A 16,460-nucleotide genomic window follows, 5' to 3' on the forward strand; every position below is an offset into this window, starting at 1 on the left:
TAGCAGGATGCGTGTTGGGTCAATCACGGAAAGCGAAACAAAATTCTAGTTAGAGATCCAAAAAAGAAAGGGCACCTAAAAACCAAAAAGTAAGGGCAATAACATGGTCATTGCCTGCGTCATCCCCGTCGTCGCCGAGGGTAGCAAATTAACGACGGGTCTGCATTTCAATCACATCGCCGCGTTGTTGAGGCTGGCTCGAGGAAGGCATAGGCATGGAGAGTGAGGGCGCGGGCATCCCGGAATAACCACCTGCAGGAGCGCCGCTCATCTGAACAGGCGGAAAGTCGCGCTGAGGCGTCGAGATAGTCTCGCTCCTCTCACCAAACACGTCATCCGCTGGGTCGGCTACAAGATTCAAACAATACCGGCCACCGTCAATCAGTCGGTCAAACTGATCCCAACCTTAAGGAAACTACATACCAATGACTGCATTCTTGTCCCTGAGCTGATAGCTGGCTCCGAACGGGTGGTCACCTTGCTGTTGTTGAGTTTGTTCCCAAGCAGCCTTGCGATCCTCTGCTTGAATGATGTCCCAAGGAACTTCCGTGTAACGCGTGACACCGGGAGCAGGGCTGGGATCGCCTTTCGGACCGTAGATTTTGGTTTCAGCGAGAGCTTGCTTCAATGCACAGATCCATTTGTTCCTGCGTTTAGCTATAGTGGTTTATCATATTACATGAAGGAGGGGATGTTGGTAAGCGCGGGGAGGGAATCAAGGTTTGCATAGAGTAGGTAGCTCATGAGCCGTTACTCACTCTTTAGAGATCCAAGCTGGTGGTTGCTCTTGTACTTGATGTCAACAGAGAGCGACATCTTATCCTGGTCCGGGAAGTCTGGATATGACGATAGAATGAGTTGATCGTTTCATTGAAAGAGGAAGAGCGGGACGGAGCCATGCAAACACGTACCCTTAATGTTCACGTCAAATACAGGATGGTAATCACGCCTCTCCTGTTGCACAAAGCTGAGCATTTTCTCTCGGAGCCTCTCGAGGTCCTCGAAGGTTGTGCCATAAGCGACGTCGAAGTTGAACGTCTCTGACATCTAGTTGTTTATCATTTGAAACAGTCAATGAGCCTCGAGTTCAATGGAACAGAACCACCTCGCTGGACGCATACCTGAGGACTGCGGCGGTAATTTTGAATGAACTGGGCGGAATGACGTCAATCTCAATCGAAGGAAAACTTTAACACATATGAGATGAATGAGAGCAAGCTTACCAGAGTATTGAGCACATTGTTGGGAGCCTGCACGCAGGTTGAATTGCCGTCCAAAAAAGTGGTACTGAGCAGGCGGATCTCTTTGACGGTGTACGTCTGGTTGTTAATGACGACACGGTCCCCCACGTCGAACGGATGCTTGATGAACAAGAAGATAATGCTCTGCAGGACTTCTTGCAAACTTCCTCCGATAAGCCAGCTAAGACCAAGGATGAGTGTACCAGCGCCAGTGATAAGCGTGAGTAATTGAGCCTCCTACAGAACATTGAAAAAGAAGGTTTCCGTCCGTCAGCAACTTCCAGTATGTTGTCAATCAGATAAGAGAAGCACTCACCAATGCGACTGCGATGATCAGGGCAGCAATAACGACATAGAGAGACATAAAGATGTTGTCCAATCGGCCCACGGCACTATCCAAGTCGCTCATAGAATTCTCGATGGAAAGTTGCTCTCGATGGAACTCCCTGTTAGGAAAGATCAGCCCAAGTCCAAAGCTGCACGTTCCGCAACCCCAGTTTTCGGGGGAGATGTTTCCTTACATTAACGACAGTTCGACTTCTTCAAGGCTCGCATCACCATTGCCGTCCTTATCAAACAGGGAAAAGGCTTGGTGAGCATCTTCGCTTGTCGGGAAGAATCTAGCGATATCGTCCACAAGTAAGAAATCTGCGCCAGGCTTGGCGAAGGAGTAGAAGAGGCGACGGGCGAGCTGGATCCACATAATCGATTAGAGATAGCCATCGTACGGTATAACAATTTTCCATACCAGACGAGATTTGTTCGCGGATTCCAGAGTGGTCTTAATGATTGCCTGAGGGGAATTTGGTTGCAGGACAGAACTAAAAATAAGTCAAGATTCAGACCATGTTTTAAAGATTGGCATAGAAGGGATTAGACTAGAACCCATACTTACCTTCCAGCGATTTCCGAAGCAACATTACCCAGGGCCGTGGTGGTGGTTGTGGCGGCTTTGCGAACACCTTTGGTGATCTTCTTGAACATGCGTTTGGGGTTGACGAAACTTCCCTTGGAATCATCGCCTACAACTTCCAAAGTACGTCCCGGAATGTCGGAGGAATGTCGATACAGGGTGACCAAAGTCCTGACGGCAAACTTTTGATCGGCAATGCGTTCTAAAACACGGAGAGAACAAGTCGATGGATCAGATTAGACCATGGGCAAAGGGGGAAAGAAGAGTGCGAGCATGTTTCGAAACAGCTGCCACACGAGACAACTCCACATACCAGCATATGACCTCTCGTGGAACTTTCCAGCGATCCACTGGATAGCAAACTTCTCAAAGAGGAGAACGGCCGCACAAATTAAAAACGCGAAGAGAAGTTTTGCGATCAAATCGACTGCAGCTACACTCTTCTGGCCAGGTTCAATTTGGTTGTTTTTGATCAGTGGAGTCCAGGCTATCCAGATGACCAGAGTCCAGACGAAAAGCGCAATATATCTGCCGACATGAAAATAGCGATTCGGGGGAGGAGAGCACGCGAGTGGGGAAGAGGGGGAGAAGACCAAAGTCAGCTCGGTTGGTTCTGAACAATCAAGGGTCCTTCCCGCCCCCTTCACAAGAAAAAAGGGGGGGAAGTGGAAATGAAGTCATAAACTCACCGATGCAGGGCAGATAGCCATTCAATATAGCGTCTTGTGCCGACGGCAACGACACCAAGAGTGGCTCGAATAATTGCGGGGATGATACGACTGAACGCATGTCAGGGGCGTCATACCTTCGGTTTAGGTAAAAAGCAATAAACGAACCATGCAGCGAGCGCAGCCCACCATCCTACCAAGCCAATGAGTTTGTGAATAAGAAAAGAGACTACCGGCTTTGTACTTACCGGCCCAAAGCACGGTCAACCAGATACTCCACCATATAAGCTTGACCGCCCAGACCTATTGAAACGGACATAATCAAATTCATCAAGGCAAAGCAAGATGAAAGAAAGTCAATTCGGTTTCTCGTCAACCCATCACATTGCCTGCGGGAGGGAAATGTGGGTGCTTACCTTGGCATTGGGGAAGGAGGTCACCCCCAAGATCCCGGGAACCCAGAGGATGCCTAGAATAGGGACGATGAACAAGAACCATCGAGTCACGATGGACACGTTCAACAAGAAATGGTAGAATTTGGAAACCTGAAAAGGTTCGTCCATCCAGTCAGTCACTCCGTATCCATGAAAGAAGCGAGGATAAGTGCTTGAAAGCAAGGTAAGGCCTCGAGCAAAGAAGGATTGATTGCATGGCAAAGCAAGGCGCTCCTCTGTAACACTAGTAGGTCCACATCCCATGACGAAACGAACACGAGTTGTACAACAAAGGCAAAAAGGTAACGAGACAACGAATAACGGGAGAGAATGTACCTTGTTTTTTGGCATATCACCGTCAGCGTAGATGAGGTGGGCCTGGCTGGCGTTTCTGGTATCAAACTCGTCATAGGACTGCTCGAGCTTCTTGATCCCTCCTAAAACATTCCAGTTGCTGCTCTGTCGCGAGTTGGACGGACGTTTCTTTTCATGATCGTCGGATTGGGCACGTTCTGCCGCATCATAGGCCAAAGGGGTGGCCATGCCGTTCAGGTTGTCTGTCGAGCGCACTGAACCGTGGTCCGAGAGGGAGATGCGGTTTAGGTTTAGATGTGGTTCGTGTCGATGTGATTGCGCAAGATTGTGATGTGGTACGAAAGAAGAATTGGTAGAGTCTGCTATGAAAGGAACGTGGCTAGAAGTTGGATGCAAATGGGCGTTGGAAGGTCCCGAAGGGTGAAAAGCTCCGCTTTTATTGTCCAACGTCGTGGACGGGTTAGGAGGCGCCTCCGGTCTGGCACCACCTCCCTTGTTATTGTTTGAAGGTCGGTAAAAAAGTTCGGAAAGGTCGTCGTCGTTGTCGAGAAATGGTTTTCCCTCGTGGCGGTGGCTTTCCGCTGGGCCCCTAGGCGCACTCTGCGTTGCCATCACCCTGTGAAACCTCTAAGCGGGCGTCGGAAAATCCTATATGAAACAATTTCAGGGCTGGAAAATGTCGACAGTGTGTAGTGGAATGAAGAGATGCTTTTGCAAGCGTTCATAGTGGAGGCGGCCGTCGCTGGCCGTAACGAAAAGCTTGAATCAGTTACGTGTTCGACAACGGACACAATTTTTCCCCTGCAGATTGCATGTGGTCAATGGCAACGCGGATGACGACCAGTTTATTTTTTCCAAATCACACCTGCGATGATCACTGTTTCGTCCGAAACTAACAGTTGGTCCCAAATCGACAAGTGGCCCAGTATTCCATTAATAAACTATAATACAACAACTTGGACAAGCTACAGCCAGCGCAACCTACCCAAATGCCTGCGGTCGAAACCATAGATTCCGACCTAGATTCGAGCGCTTATTGATCGCCTGTCCCGGAGAAGGAAGCGAGGGGTCATGGGGAAGAAGATGTAGCAAAGTCGATGAAGGAGGTGGCGGCGGTGGGTTTGCCCCTCCTCCGTGTCGTTTCGGCTTGAAAATCAAAACGACAATCAAACCGAATATGATCAGAAGCAGCAGGAAGATACACTTCCGTCTTCCAGTGTTCTTCTGGTACCTAAAAACAGTTTGAAACCCAGTCGGTCACATTGCCGCCAAGGTGTTAAACAGAAAGGCCAGAGAGACTTACTCTGTAGCAACCTTGAGATCTTCACCTGCACGTTCCAGCTGAACGGCGGTTTGTTCAATGTTATATTCCACACTATCGAGAAGGGTTCCTTGGTCAATCACAAGAACGGACAAGTCCTTGAATAGCTCCGCCAGCGTTGCAATGGACTTTGCGATTTCTGTCAGTTCTCGGTCGCGTGCCCGCAGCTCAGCTGAGGGGTCGGCGTGCATCAAGGACATCGATTGAGCACGGGTGTGTGTCTTTGAAACATCCGACGAAAGAACAGGGGTGAACGAGGCGGTTTTTTTTGGAGACCAAAAGGCAGAAAGGAAAAAGATAGGTCCGGATAAGAGGATGAAAGGGAGGGAGTGGCGTGGCGCAAAAATACCGAGTTTCATACAACGGGAATGTTGTTGGACATTCAAAGGGAAAGAACGTAAGGATGAGACGGAGTATTCACAATAACAAAGGAGGAGACCCACCGCTGCTCGAACGTCGTCATCGACGGCACTCATGCCTTCGGAACCTTTCAAGGTTATGGCTCCTGAAGCGACCAAAAGATCTTGGTTCTTGGTCGCCTGACCTTGGAGTTCTGCAAAACAACATAGCGAATCTATGGTCAGCACCTGCGTTGTAGCATAAGAGGCTAAAAAGAACTCGTGACAAAATCGATAGAAGATGACAACGGATCAGGTACGGAGGAACAGAGAACACATGGGAAATTCTGGGGAAGATGGACGGAACGATAAGGGGAATATATGGGGACATACTTTCCATGTAGACACGCTGCTTTTTTCTAAATGTAGCGCTCATATCCTGGAGTTTGGCTGCGAGACCGCGCTGGACATTCTTGGCCGCCAGAAGGACATTCTTCGAAGATTGGGGATCAGGAGGAAAGTTGTGTGGCTGGAATGAACCGATTTTTTGGATGAGAAAATGACATCGTCTGAAATCCTGTGGAGAAAAATTCAAGATGAATTTCATAAATCCGGTTGGTTGCCTGACCTTTGTGATGTCGGTCGTCAATGCTTCAATTTCCTGCTCCTCCTGGCTTCGGTCCGAGAAACCGGGCAAAATATGCTTGGAATGCAGTTTGTCGAGCGCAGCGACTGTAATTCAAACCGGCAATGGTTTCGGCCAGAGGACGCCGGGAAATGAGGGGCTACGCGAGGAGAAAGGACGTGGAGTACGCACTCTTGGACTGGGCATCCAGCAAAATCTCCTCTACCTGATCCGCAAGGTCGACCCTGCATTAACATGAGGCTTTAACAAAGAGAGGAGCGGCGATGAACAAAGACCGCACACACCACTTTGGAGGCAACTGGACATCTAGGGCTACGTGGCTGGACGATCCGATGAGGCGCTCATGCTCGTCGTCGTTGGCTGGTTCTGCTGGGTCATCTGTGTAGAGAGAGCGGCGTCGAGAAAAACGTGTTGTGCGTGTCGTTGAGTCGCGGCATGAGAGGAAAAAAGAGGTCCTTGAACGCGTTGTAGGCTCCAGGGACGTCGAGGACGACGAGGACATTGGCAACCGCGGAATAAGGGACGGGTGATGGTGACAGGGCCAACCCTAACCCTGATCCGGATTTGTGTGATTTTCGGCGCCAAAAAGCGGTCTGACGCAATAGAATAATGTCCGATCGGAGAAGCTGTGTGATGACCCGCAAACTCATTCCGTTTCCCTATAAATGCCCGCCCCTCCATTCTCGACAACCCAGTTCCCCAGTTCCCCACCTCATCGTACCAATAATCCCCTCAACACTTCAGAATGTGCAGCTTGAACACGTATGTTGCGTCGCTGTTCACCCCATTCCCCAGCCTCTGACCTGCTTCCCGACAGCGAGGGCACACAGCACGGCTGTGGTCACTATATCATCGTAAGTCGATCCCTTTGCTCGTTTCAGAACGTGTCGCTCATATCATCTAGACCAAGAAGATTGACAAGCAAGACTGCAATTCAAAGTTCTGTATCAACTCTCGTCTGCACGCTCCCAACTGCCCTCACTGCCCAAATTGCAAGCGCGTACGTTATTTTTCTTTCCGCGCAAATTGACCTCCTTCCTGATATATCCACCAGTACTTTGACCCCGACTACCAGGAGACCATTACCCAACGAACAAACGACTTTTGCAGCGCTTGCAATTACTGGTTCAACGGTGCCGGAAAGCAGCAGCAGCAACAGCCATCCCAGCAACGTCGCTGACCATCCCCGGATCATGAGCAAAACCATTACCCCGTTGTCATCGTCGCCTGCTCCTCCCCGTGTCGCTCTGCATTTTGCATTCGCTTTCATCCATCATCGCATGTTGCCCAGCACCCTTAATATCTTCGACTTATCCACCTTAATATTCCAACGATATCGCCAACGTCTACCCTACAATCTCACCTAGTCCCCCTCATCTGCATCATCCATCATCGTTCCTGCTTTTTTGCAATGCTTCCTCGTGTATCTTGTGTATCACCAGCATCGCCAGTTTTTTTTATCTATCAGCACTTTCCACCATCACATTCGCATACCTCCTACAGCTTCCGCCCCAATCCCGCATCCCCCACACTTCCTCGAGGCATGGTTCCCTTTGAAGAAGAGCCAACGACCCCCCATCGTCAGCATTAATTTCTCAGATGGTTGTATCATTACCTTAGATGTATCAACATCCGACGAAGTAGCATACCATGTTTAAGGACTTGTATATTCTACCGTTAAACAATGTAAGTAGTTGACGGCTCAAAGCCCATCAAACCCGGAAAAATCTAAATATAACAAACATCATTCATAAATACACAACAATGCTTGAACCCAAGCCAACCCGGCGTTCTACCATTTCACCGCAAGCCCTACCACTTCACTCTCAACAGCATGATACTGCGTTCGGAAAAACCGATGCCGGCGCCCTTCGAACTCGGTGTAATCACCACCTTCACTCGATCTGCACATCTCTTCCACTATTCTCTCGGCCAGGTCGTTTGCAAGGGAGAATCGTTGTCGGATGAGGTGTGAAAGATGAGGCAATTTGGACCACGCGCCGGGTTCTGGGCTACCAATGGCACCGCCCGCCTCCACCATCGTCTCGTGCTTCCCTGTCTTCACAATACTTCCATGATCAACATCACCTCCCTGAGCGCTCGCATCTCCCCAAGTCACCTGTCCCCCCTTGATATCAATTGAAGACGTCGAAAGTGGGCTATCAAGGTCATGAGGCACCTGGTGCCCACTCATTTCGCTAACTTCGCTGACTGCAGACCCGTTCTGGCCACTCTTGGTATCCCACTTTTCACCGTGATATCGGCCAGCATCACCTCTAACCCCGCTCGTTCCTCCTTTGCTTTCCCCGTGTCCGGCTACTTCCCTGTTCTTCTCTCCTCCCTCCACCTGCCGCATCTCATCCTGCCCTTTGGCTATTATCGATGGCGATAACAACGATGATGACCAATACGCCTCTTCCACTTTCTTCGTCCAATCTTTATCTCCCCATTTCGCACTGCTCTGCATCACGCCGCTCTCTTCCCAATTCCGCACATACCCTTCCTCGTCGACGTTGCCATTTGAGGTCGTGTTGGGTGGCACTGTTGCATCTGTTGACGAAGACGTCGTAGAAGCCACCGGCTTCAGCTGTCCACCGCCATTGACACACCCACTGGGACAGGCCATGACTTCGACATAATCGTACTGCCGATTGGCTGCTGATGCTTCTCCCGAGCCTCCTCCTGCTGCTGCATCTGCACCCTTCCTCCTTGCTATCCTCCTGCCAACGCCACCTGTAGCTTTGCCACCCAATTTGCCCGCAGCTCCGCCTCCCAAGCGGACACCCTTATCACGTCCCACCTTCCTGACAATGTTTTGAAGGTTTCTAAAGCCGTAACATTTGGCACCCTTGAACACTATCTTGCCTGATGCTTCTTCCGCGAGCGTAAATTCCTCGTAATCGGCGTTTCGCATGAGTTTGGTGTTGAGAGCCAACGTGACAGGCGATGTCTCGGTAACGTGGTCGATGATAGATTGAAGGTAGGATCCAGATGAAGACCCCGGGTGCTGGATAAGTTCGGGAAGGTGGATAGCATCGGATGGGGAGGTCTGCTGCTCATCAAGCTCGTGGGGGACGGATTTGGAGATGTCCCAGTCCTTCTCCTTCATCATTAGCTCCAACTCGCCGGTGGTAATGACACAGTCGACATCTCTGGTCGAATAGACGTCATTGTAAAAGTCCTGCCGCGAAGCTTCTAGTTTCTTGTCATAGCAGGGCATAACGGAGACGTGGTATATCCCATCAGGCCTTAAAAAGCCTTCATTAGCACGAGTCCAGTCCCGAAGGTCAGGCAAACTCACTTCTTGTTCCACTTCTGAGCCATCCATTCCTTTACGAGGGTGCCCATAACTTGCTGGGGACTCTTGGTTCTCGAGATGAACGGCAACATCCCTGCATGTGCTTTCTCCGCATAACATATCCACCCAGGACATGCACTCGCCAACATCGGTAACTGACCCTCTGCCTCCTGCCCGCCCTGGCTATCCTTCTTCTTTCTCTCCTCAAACTCCAGCACATGCTCCCGTAGTGACAGGTGCCTCGCAAATGTCGTATCAAAAACCTCGGAGAATCCTAGTGTCTCTTTACAAAACGCTCGAACTCGTCGCAGGACTTGGAGTGGAGTTGTGAGTGCTTGAGGAAAACGGGCAGTGAGTGAGGCCGCGAGCGAAGCGAGGGATTGAGGTGCGATCGAGAGAACCAGAAGCTTCTTGGTATCTGAACAAGCGTCTTTGTTGGATTCGATAAAGTTGAAAACTTCTGTATGGGACTGGAGGGTGATGAGGACGGATTCTGCGGAGGTGATGCAACCACTTGTGCAAGCCAAGTCAGAAAGTGAGTATGGTGCATCGGAGACGACATACCTGCAAGCCAGGCAATCGTTGAGGTTTATTTGTGCCTGTTCGAGCTTCTGGCCCGAGGAAGAGCTTCTCGTATTGCCTTTAGAGATGTCAACTGAGCCATATGAGGGTTCGTTGGATACTTCATAGTACGACCCAGTCGAATCTATGACAATTTCGGTCTGGGGAGAGCCTGGCTCAGCGTCGAGAAGAGCAACAAGGAAGGTCCGACATACCTTTGCCCCGGTCTTTGGTTGGTCGTCAGTCTTCTTGACCTCCTCTACAGGCTTTATACACGCTTGTGCTGGAGAGATGAAATCATTGAGATCCGTCAAGGTCTACTTTGCCTTGCTGATCAGAGTTTGGCTTCACGGCAAAGTGAGGTAGAAAGGGACTCACCAGGGTACCTGAGAAGGCCATAGCGATAACAGAAGATGGGGGTAGGAGACCAGAAATTGTTTTGAGTTTCTAGGCGCCATTGCTGACTGAGATCAACGAGGCTGCTCCGCCACCTTCAAACATCTTCCCCGCGATTGGGCACGGCACCGCCACACTGGCATCGGCCGAACACAAAACTTCAATAGTCATATATAAACATTCACAGAATGAAAAAGTATATCTTTGCGGGTAAATGAGACACTAGAATACACTGCGAGAAAAGGCAATGATCTATGGTGGTTAATCTAAATGCAGGTCCATAAATTATAGAAGTAGTCAAGGAGAGTTCACGCCACAAGAAGCGCAAGTAAAGCGGGGATCAAGACCGCGAAGCTGCTGCAGCGCGTCGAAGGTGCGTTGCTGATTGTGGGACCCGTAAGGTTGGACGCAGCAGAGCTTCCCCATAGTTGGATGTTTCGATAGTAGGTGTGGAACGTCCTAGGCGTAGCGAAGCTGCTGTCGGCACCTGTGGAAAGATTGAGTAAAATAGGTTAACAAGCAGATGGCGCCCTCAGACTTGCCTCCAAAGAATGTTCTGAAGCAAGAAGTCAGTGTCAGATAAAAGGTTGAATTCACAGTGTCCACTTACGAAAAGAACAAGCCATTAATGCTCACGCTATCCGCACTGCGAATCTGGAGGCCTTCCTCAGACAATACCCGTTGACCGTTGTAGCTGTCGAGGAGAAATCAGCCATGTTAGGTAGGATACATTGATGGGTCCACTCACAATAGCTGAATGTCTCCATTGGCAACATTAGGCGGGTCGTTGAGGCGGACGAGGAGTGACAGCGTCATCCATCTGATAGAACAGGCTCGGTTTAAACCCAAACGATACTGAATGTTGTCAAGTTCTTACTCTCCAGATTTCATGACGAAGGAACCGCGGTTGAAACTGATACCAAAGTCCTCGTTGCAGTCTACACCTACTCGGTCGCAGATTTTGTTGGACTTCGGAATGTACGCGTATACTGAGGATAGTGTTAGTGCAAGATGCATGTGGTTTAGGGTGGGATAGCACCTTCTCCTCTCCCAGCTCTCCTCCACATCAGGCGCGCACTGAAGCATTCTTTGCCCGTTGAAAGATTGCCGCCGCTGCATCCAGTCGAGTTTAAGCCACCACGAAGGCCAGGAAGCTTCCCGCCTTTCACCCAATTGAAGCCAGCTTCGAAGGCCATCTCGTATGATAGAAGCATGGTTCCAAAAGTCGATCCATCCGTCGTATTCCACAGATTATAGAATTGTGCACCTCCTCCACTGGCATGGGTATAGCTTCCCGCAGGGTATATTACTTGGAGTACGGGTCCAGAGGACGCGCTGCCACTATTGGGGTATGGGTCCCGAACGAATTCGAGATTGTTGGGGTTCTCTTGAATGCGTCCTCTGCCCAACGACCATTCGTTGAGCAGGAGAGACTGAGTGTCGGGCGAAGAGGCGGTGGCGGTCGGAAAGGGAAAGCTGGTGCTTGTTGTTAGGCTATATTGAGCGGCCAAGTCCCCTGGAGATATGTGCTGCCCCACAGCGCGAACCGAGAAGAATGCCAGGAGAAGGAAAGAAAACATTGAAGGCAGTAGGGAACCCGAATAACGGTGGTTTCCGCTCCAAGAATTTCCAGAATTCAGGGACCTGGTTCAGTTTATATCTCGTCGCCGGCCCTGCCTGTTTCACCAAGAAAGTCGAGGATATCGCGTCTCAGGCGTTGATGTTAATGGGAGAAAGCAAGTACAAGACTGCAGTTGACTGATGGATTAGTCAGCAAAGCTTGGTTGCCCTGCCCAGCGGCGGCGTTCATTGCCCCACCACCACCACGTAGCTTATCGCTATTCCACCAGCTTGTCCTTAGCCCAAAGACAAGCCCTACCCTATGTTCTTGCCATAATGTTTCGCTCAACTACAAAAAGCAGTAGCGGGAATGGTCTCGGCGACATCGAGTTCACCCAACCGTTGCTCACACCAGCCGAATCAGACCAAGGAGGAAGTACCACCCTCTTTGCAGTCGACGACGAGTCGGACGACTCGGACGACGGAGTACTTGGAGACTTGAACACACCATATACCGCTAGGACTGAACATCGTGGACAGGGAGGACATGTCGAGGAGAATGCTCGAATTATTGCACCGGCGCTTAGGTCGACGATAGCTAGTCGTGAAGCAGGTGTGTATGCGCTAGCTTCCAGCATGTCCCTCGTAATGGACTTTGGTGACACCCTTTATAAGCCTTTGACTTAGATTCCGATGAGCTCGATGATTCCTCAAGAAGGAACCTGGAAACACCCATTGGGTTTCGACGGAACTCGGACCAACAAATGCCACTCTTGGTTGGCCTTTATGATACCTCTCATTCGCGTCGCAGTCTGGACGCGTCTATGCCACTCCGGGATAGAAATGGTGAAGAGATCCATGTTGATTTGGAAGAACTTGCTGCCAAGCGGACAGCAGGTGGAGGGCTGATAGATTCTGTTGCGAATATGGCCAATTCAATTCTCGGCGCTGGTGAGCAAAACTACCCGTGTATTCGTAGTTCACCCCTCATCGCTCGTCTTAGGAATTATTGGTGAGATGAAATGACCTTTCTACACTGGGCCGATGCTGAGAGTGTGCCAGGTCTCCCATATGCTATGAAACAAGCTGGTTTCTTCACTGGACTCACCTTGTTGGTGATATTGTGTGGTGTGACCGATTGGACTATTCGTCTCATCGTTAGAAACGCGAAAATGAGCGGAAGACATTCGTATATCGACATCATGGACCACTGCTTTGGCTCCGCCGGACGTGCAGCGGTGTCCATCTTTCAATTTGCCTTCGCTTTCGGCGGTGCGTACCAGACCTTCAAAGTCATTGGATCACCTCTGTATATTAAACGCCGAATGATTAGGGATGTGTGCCTTTGGGATTATCATTGGTGATACCATACCGCATGTTATGCGTTCTGCCTTTCCGAAACTTGCCACTATGCCCGTGCTACATGTTCTGGCTAACCGCCAATTCATGATTGGACTCTGCACGCTCTGCATCTCATACCCCCTCTCCCTCTACCGAGATATCCATAAACTCGCTCGAGCCTCGGGTCTCGCCCTGGTAGGAATGCTCATCATCGTGATTTCTGTCTCCATCGAGGGCCCACACGCCCCTCCAGAATCCAAAGGCGATCCAGCCAAAAGGTTTACTTTTATCGATGGGGGGATCTTCCAAGCTATCGGCGTCATGAGCTTTGCTTTCGGTGAGTTGCCTCTCCGATTATCGAAGAACGCGCTGCTGAGTCCTGAGACCAGTGTGTCACCACAACTCGTTGATGATCTACGGAAGTCTTCGTACACCGACACTGGACCGCTTCGCCAAAGTGACCCACATCTCCACGTTTGCTTCTTTGGTCTGTTGCTCGACCTTGGCCATCTCCGGTTACGTTGCGTTTACCGATAAGACGCAAGGCAATATCCTCAACAACTTCCCTGAGGTCAGATTCCACCCTGGACCTTGTTAAAGCTTGACTGACGACTTATCTTCCCAGACCTCTACCCTCATCAATGTTGCAAGGTTCTGCTTTGGACTCAATATGTTTACAACTCTGCCACTGGAGTTGTTCGTCTGCCGAGAGGTGAGGATCCAGATTCAATTGAAGGGGTAATCTAATGGACCATTGGCAGGTTATTGAAGACTACTTCTTCTCGCATGAGTCCTTCAACATGCAGCGTCATTTCTTCTTCACGACTGTCATTCTGTTCTCGGCCATGGTCGGTGAGTGCTAGACCGCATTCCTTCTCCAATGGTCTCTCTTAACACCCGTTATCAGTGGCTCTCATCACCTGCGATTTGGGTGTGATGCTTGAAATTACCGGAGGAGTATCGGCCACTGCCCTCGCCTTCATCTTTCCCGCTGCCTGCTACTACAGGCTCCTCGACAAAAACCTCCCGTGGCACCACCGCTCCAAACTTCCCTCTGTTCTTTGTGTCTGTTTCGGCTTCATGGTCATGATCATCTCACTATTCCTCGCTCTCGCTAAAGCATGGACAACGGAAGGTAGCGCTAAATTATGCATATAGTTTAGATCGTAATCTAGATATTCGTTCATTGGACTAACCCAACAACCGCTCATTGCTTCTTGCTAGGATGTTATGTACAATTATAATATTCCCTCCCAATCTCGACAATGGACTGGATTAATCATGCGGCCTGGACAGCAGCTTTCAGTCCTGGGATTGAGTCGAGGGATTCCAATCGTGCACCCTTGGCGAGACTTTCTTTGGCGGAGAGTGGGGAGACGTTGAGTTCGGCATAGTTGGACCAGTAGTATTCGATGCGTTCAAGAGGAGATCTCTCAGGAGCGCAGTTGACAGGGTCACAAACGAGGAGCCAGATAGCGTCGTAACCACCAGCTAAGATGGAGATGAGCAAGTCACTGGGAAAAAGGGGGGACATTGATCTCACCTCCGGGGACGCCGCCGCCAATAACTCCAGCCTGGCCAACACATCCGTTTAGGAGTCGCGTTTGTTCGGGAGGTTCAATGGGGACGCCAGAAAGGTTACCCATCAGCCTCATCTTTGCTCTGATGTCCTAGGTCGAAGTCAGGGACGCAGGGACGCAGGGACGCGTAAACATCATTCCAAGTACCTCTGAAACGCGATGTGCCTCGTAGAAAGTGGAGACAACTGGCTGCTCTCCCACTGGTTGCCAAGGGTTGGCTTGCCACTGTCACCAAACGGTCAGTACAACGTCGATCTGGAGGTAGCCTAGATGTTACCTGGACGGGCTGCAACGTGGAGATATACTTTACGGCCTCCGTGTAGTTCTGAGGATCTTGGTCGTGCAATTTGCCGAGATGAAGCAGAATTTGAGCAAGAGATTGATTAAGTTGGTCCAGATCTTTCCATAGCGCATCAGCTGTTTAAATGCGAGTTAGCATGGAGGTCATGAAAAGAACGAAATGAAAAAGAGATTGAGATCAAGACTGGTTTTGGACATCAGACGTAATGACGTCTATCGAGACGGGTGCAGCGCAAGGTACGAACGACGGAAACGGCAGCTTTGACCATCTCACTGACCTTCGAGGCTCTTTTCTTTACGCCATTTCAAGACTTTTCCAACTAATGATGGGGTGTCGCTGCCAGCATCCACGTCAGCTAGCATAATGCGCGTCAAGGGCGGAAGTTTGAAGGGCTCGATGCGGTAGTCCCACGCTGGATTCGAGGGCGAGAGGGTGGGGAGGAGCTTCAGGCGGGCCTGAAAGGTGCGGATATCAGAGTCTATTCACTCCCGGGACAAAAAACCTATCCACACCTCTGTATCGTTCATGAGATCTTGGATAACCACAGGGTCGAAGCGGGTGTACAAGTGACTTCCAAAGACAGCCGCAGCGACATCGAACCCGCTGCCGACTTTTCCTTGAGCCTGACAATGTACGTATTGGGCGAGATTATGTGCCAGACGTCTGTCGGGGTTGTCGTCTTCGGACAGGGACGACTGGGGGATGACGGAGAGATGGACGAGGAGGGCGGAGGTGAGGGAGGTAATGAGTGCAGCGGAAGATCCAAGGCCGGTCTTGTGCACTTCGGAGATCGCGACGTTCGTCGGGCAGAATGGTGGGATCTTGTCGAGGGATTGGATTGTTCGCGGCAGACCTAGCTCTTCCAGCTGGAATGAGCCGAGATGGCAACATGATTAGGACACAGAGTAAGGAATTGTAAGCAGAGATGGATAACAGTGTACCTTGGCTCGTTGAGAGTAAAAGTCGTTGTCGCCTAGAATCGCGACATCAAGGCCATTGGCAAGCGCAGAGTTGATAGCAACAGATCCCTTGGACTCCATCGCGAGTGCAATTGTCTTCTGAAGAGCTAAATGAACAAACTTGTTCGAGCTGGTGCTGATCAGAGAGCAGAAAGCCGTTGCAGTGAGCCAAATAATCCTGTCAAACGAAATGGTACGATGGAGCGTACTTGGTAGAGGCCGCTTCGACATGTACGCCAGAGTCATCGATCGAGAGCTTGTACGTCCAGATCGCGTTCAGGAATTGAGGGGAACGGACGCGAATCGTGTTGGGGTTGTTCCAGTCGTGCACGACGGTGTAGAATCGAGAAGAGGTGGAGACGACTGTGCCCGAGTATGCAGGGTCGAGAACGAGATAGCCTCCAGCAACGAGAACCTTTCCTGGAGCAGAGACTACGGTAGTCCTTGTCATTATGAGGGAAGTCAAAAGGCAGGAATATGGATCATTGGATTCTACCTGAGGTTGGGCTCTTTTATACTCTGCACCGAACTCAGCGTCGAACAGGACGAGTGATGGTGGATCGCCTGCGCTTACTTAACAAACCATAG

At 50.4% G+C, this 16,460-nt stretch overlaps 7 protein-coding genes across 7 annotated transcripts; 2 read left to right on the plus strand and 5 right to left on the minus strand.

The window, feature by feature from the left end:
• Positions 1-148: 148 nt before the first annotated feature.
• On the minus strand, positions 149-3,799 carry CC1G_01892 (hypothetical protein; the record flags this gene model as incomplete). Its single annotated transcript, XM_001830204.1, has 16 exons — positions 149-348; positions 424-657; positions 759-836; positions 912-1,047; positions 1,122-1,151; positions 1,224-1,478; positions 1,558-1,687; positions 1,763-1,932; positions 1,990-2,062; positions 2,137-2,356; positions 2,468-2,682; positions 2,844-2,933; positions 2,991-3,015; positions 3,071-3,125; positions 3,239-3,367; positions 3,593-3,799. 16 exons carry the CDS (start codon positions 3,797-3,799, stop codon positions 149-151), a joined length of 2,247 nt encoding a protein of 748 aa, XP_001830256.1.
• A 1,071-nt stretch (positions 3,800-4,870) lies between these two features.
• Positions 4,871-6,378, minus strand: CC1G_01893 (t-SNARE; the record flags this gene model as incomplete). Its single annotated transcript, XM_001830205.2, has 5 exons — positions 4,871-5,445; positions 5,624-5,807; positions 5,859-5,962; positions 6,048-6,100; positions 6,161-6,378. 5 exons carry the CDS (start codon positions 6,376-6,378, stop codon positions 4,871-4,873), a joined length of 1,134 nt encoding a protein of 377 aa, XP_001830257.2.
• A 218-nt stretch (positions 6,379-6,596) lies between these two features.
• CC1G_01894 (hypothetical protein) lies at positions 6,597-7,624 on the plus strand. Its single transcript, XM_001830206.2, has 4 exons — positions 6,597-6,638; positions 6,694-6,730; positions 6,781-6,876; positions 6,931-7,624. The coding sequence occupies exons 1-4, from the start codon at positions 6,622-6,624 to the stop codon at positions 7,054-7,056; spliced, it is 276 nt and encodes a 91-aa protein (XP_001830258.1). The 5' UTR covers positions 6,597-6,621; the 3' UTR covers positions 7,057-7,624.
• Positions 7,625-7,668: 44 nt separating this feature from the next.
• On the minus strand, positions 7,669-10,134 carry CC1G_01895 (nuclear prelamin A recognition factor-like protein; the record flags this gene model as incomplete). The annotated part of the gene is made up of 5 exons (XM_001830207.1): positions 7,669-9,124; positions 9,178-9,687; positions 9,739-9,896; positions 9,951-10,052; positions 10,114-10,134. 5 exons carry the CDS (start codon positions 10,132-10,134, stop codon positions 7,669-7,671), a joined length of 2,247 nt encoding a protein of 748 aa, XP_001830259.1.
• Positions 10,135-10,439: 305 nt separating this feature from the next.
• On the minus strand, positions 10,440-11,811 carry CC1G_01896 (hypothetical protein; the record flags this gene model as incomplete). The annotated part of the gene is made up of 6 exons (XM_001830208.2): positions 11,171-11,811; positions 11,009-11,120; positions 10,880-10,951; positions 10,742-10,825; positions 10,670-10,687; positions 10,440-10,608 (listed from the first exon to the last, which is right to left on the minus strand). Exons 1-6 carry the CDS (start codon positions 11,709-11,711, stop codon positions 10,440-10,442), a joined length of 996 nt encoding a protein of 331 aa, XP_001830260.2. The 5' UTR covers positions 11,712-11,811.
• Positions 11,812-12,027: 216 nt separating this feature from the next.
• Positions 12,028-14,190, plus strand: CC1G_01897 (amino acid transporter; the record flags this gene model as incomplete). The annotated part of the gene is made up of 10 exons (XM_001830209.2): positions 12,028-12,177; positions 12,232-12,304; positions 12,379-12,642; positions 12,695-12,703; positions 12,754-12,963; positions 13,025-13,369; positions 13,422-13,603; positions 13,658-13,744; positions 13,794-13,884; positions 13,940-14,190. The coding sequence occupies 10 exons, from the start codon at positions 12,028-12,030 to the stop codon at positions 14,188-14,190; spliced, it is 1,662 nt and encodes a 553-aa protein (XP_001830261.2).
• A 121-nt stretch (positions 14,191-14,311) lies between these two features.
• CC1G_14174 (phosphomevalonate kinase) lies at positions 14,312-16,323 on the minus strand (the record flags this gene model as incomplete). The annotated part of the gene is made up of 8 exons (XM_002911595.1): positions 14,312-14,523; positions 14,576-14,702; positions 14,760-14,837; positions 14,890-15,029; positions 15,191-15,368; positions 15,426-15,779; positions 15,855-16,008; positions 16,082-16,323. 8 exons carry the CDS (start codon positions 16,321-16,323, stop codon positions 14,312-14,314), a joined length of 1,485 nt encoding a protein of 494 aa, XP_002911641.1.
• Between the last annotated feature and the right edge of the window lie 137 nt (positions 16,324-16,460).

The sequence above is a fragment of the Coprinopsis cinerea genome (assembly GCF_000182895.1).
Source record: "Coprinopsis cinerea okayama7#130 chromosome 3 map unlocalized cont3.3, whole genome shotgun sequence".
Classification (NCBI taxonomy): Eukaryota; Fungi; Basidiomycota; class Agaricomycetes; order Agaricales; family Psathyrellaceae; genus Coprinopsis; species Coprinopsis cinerea.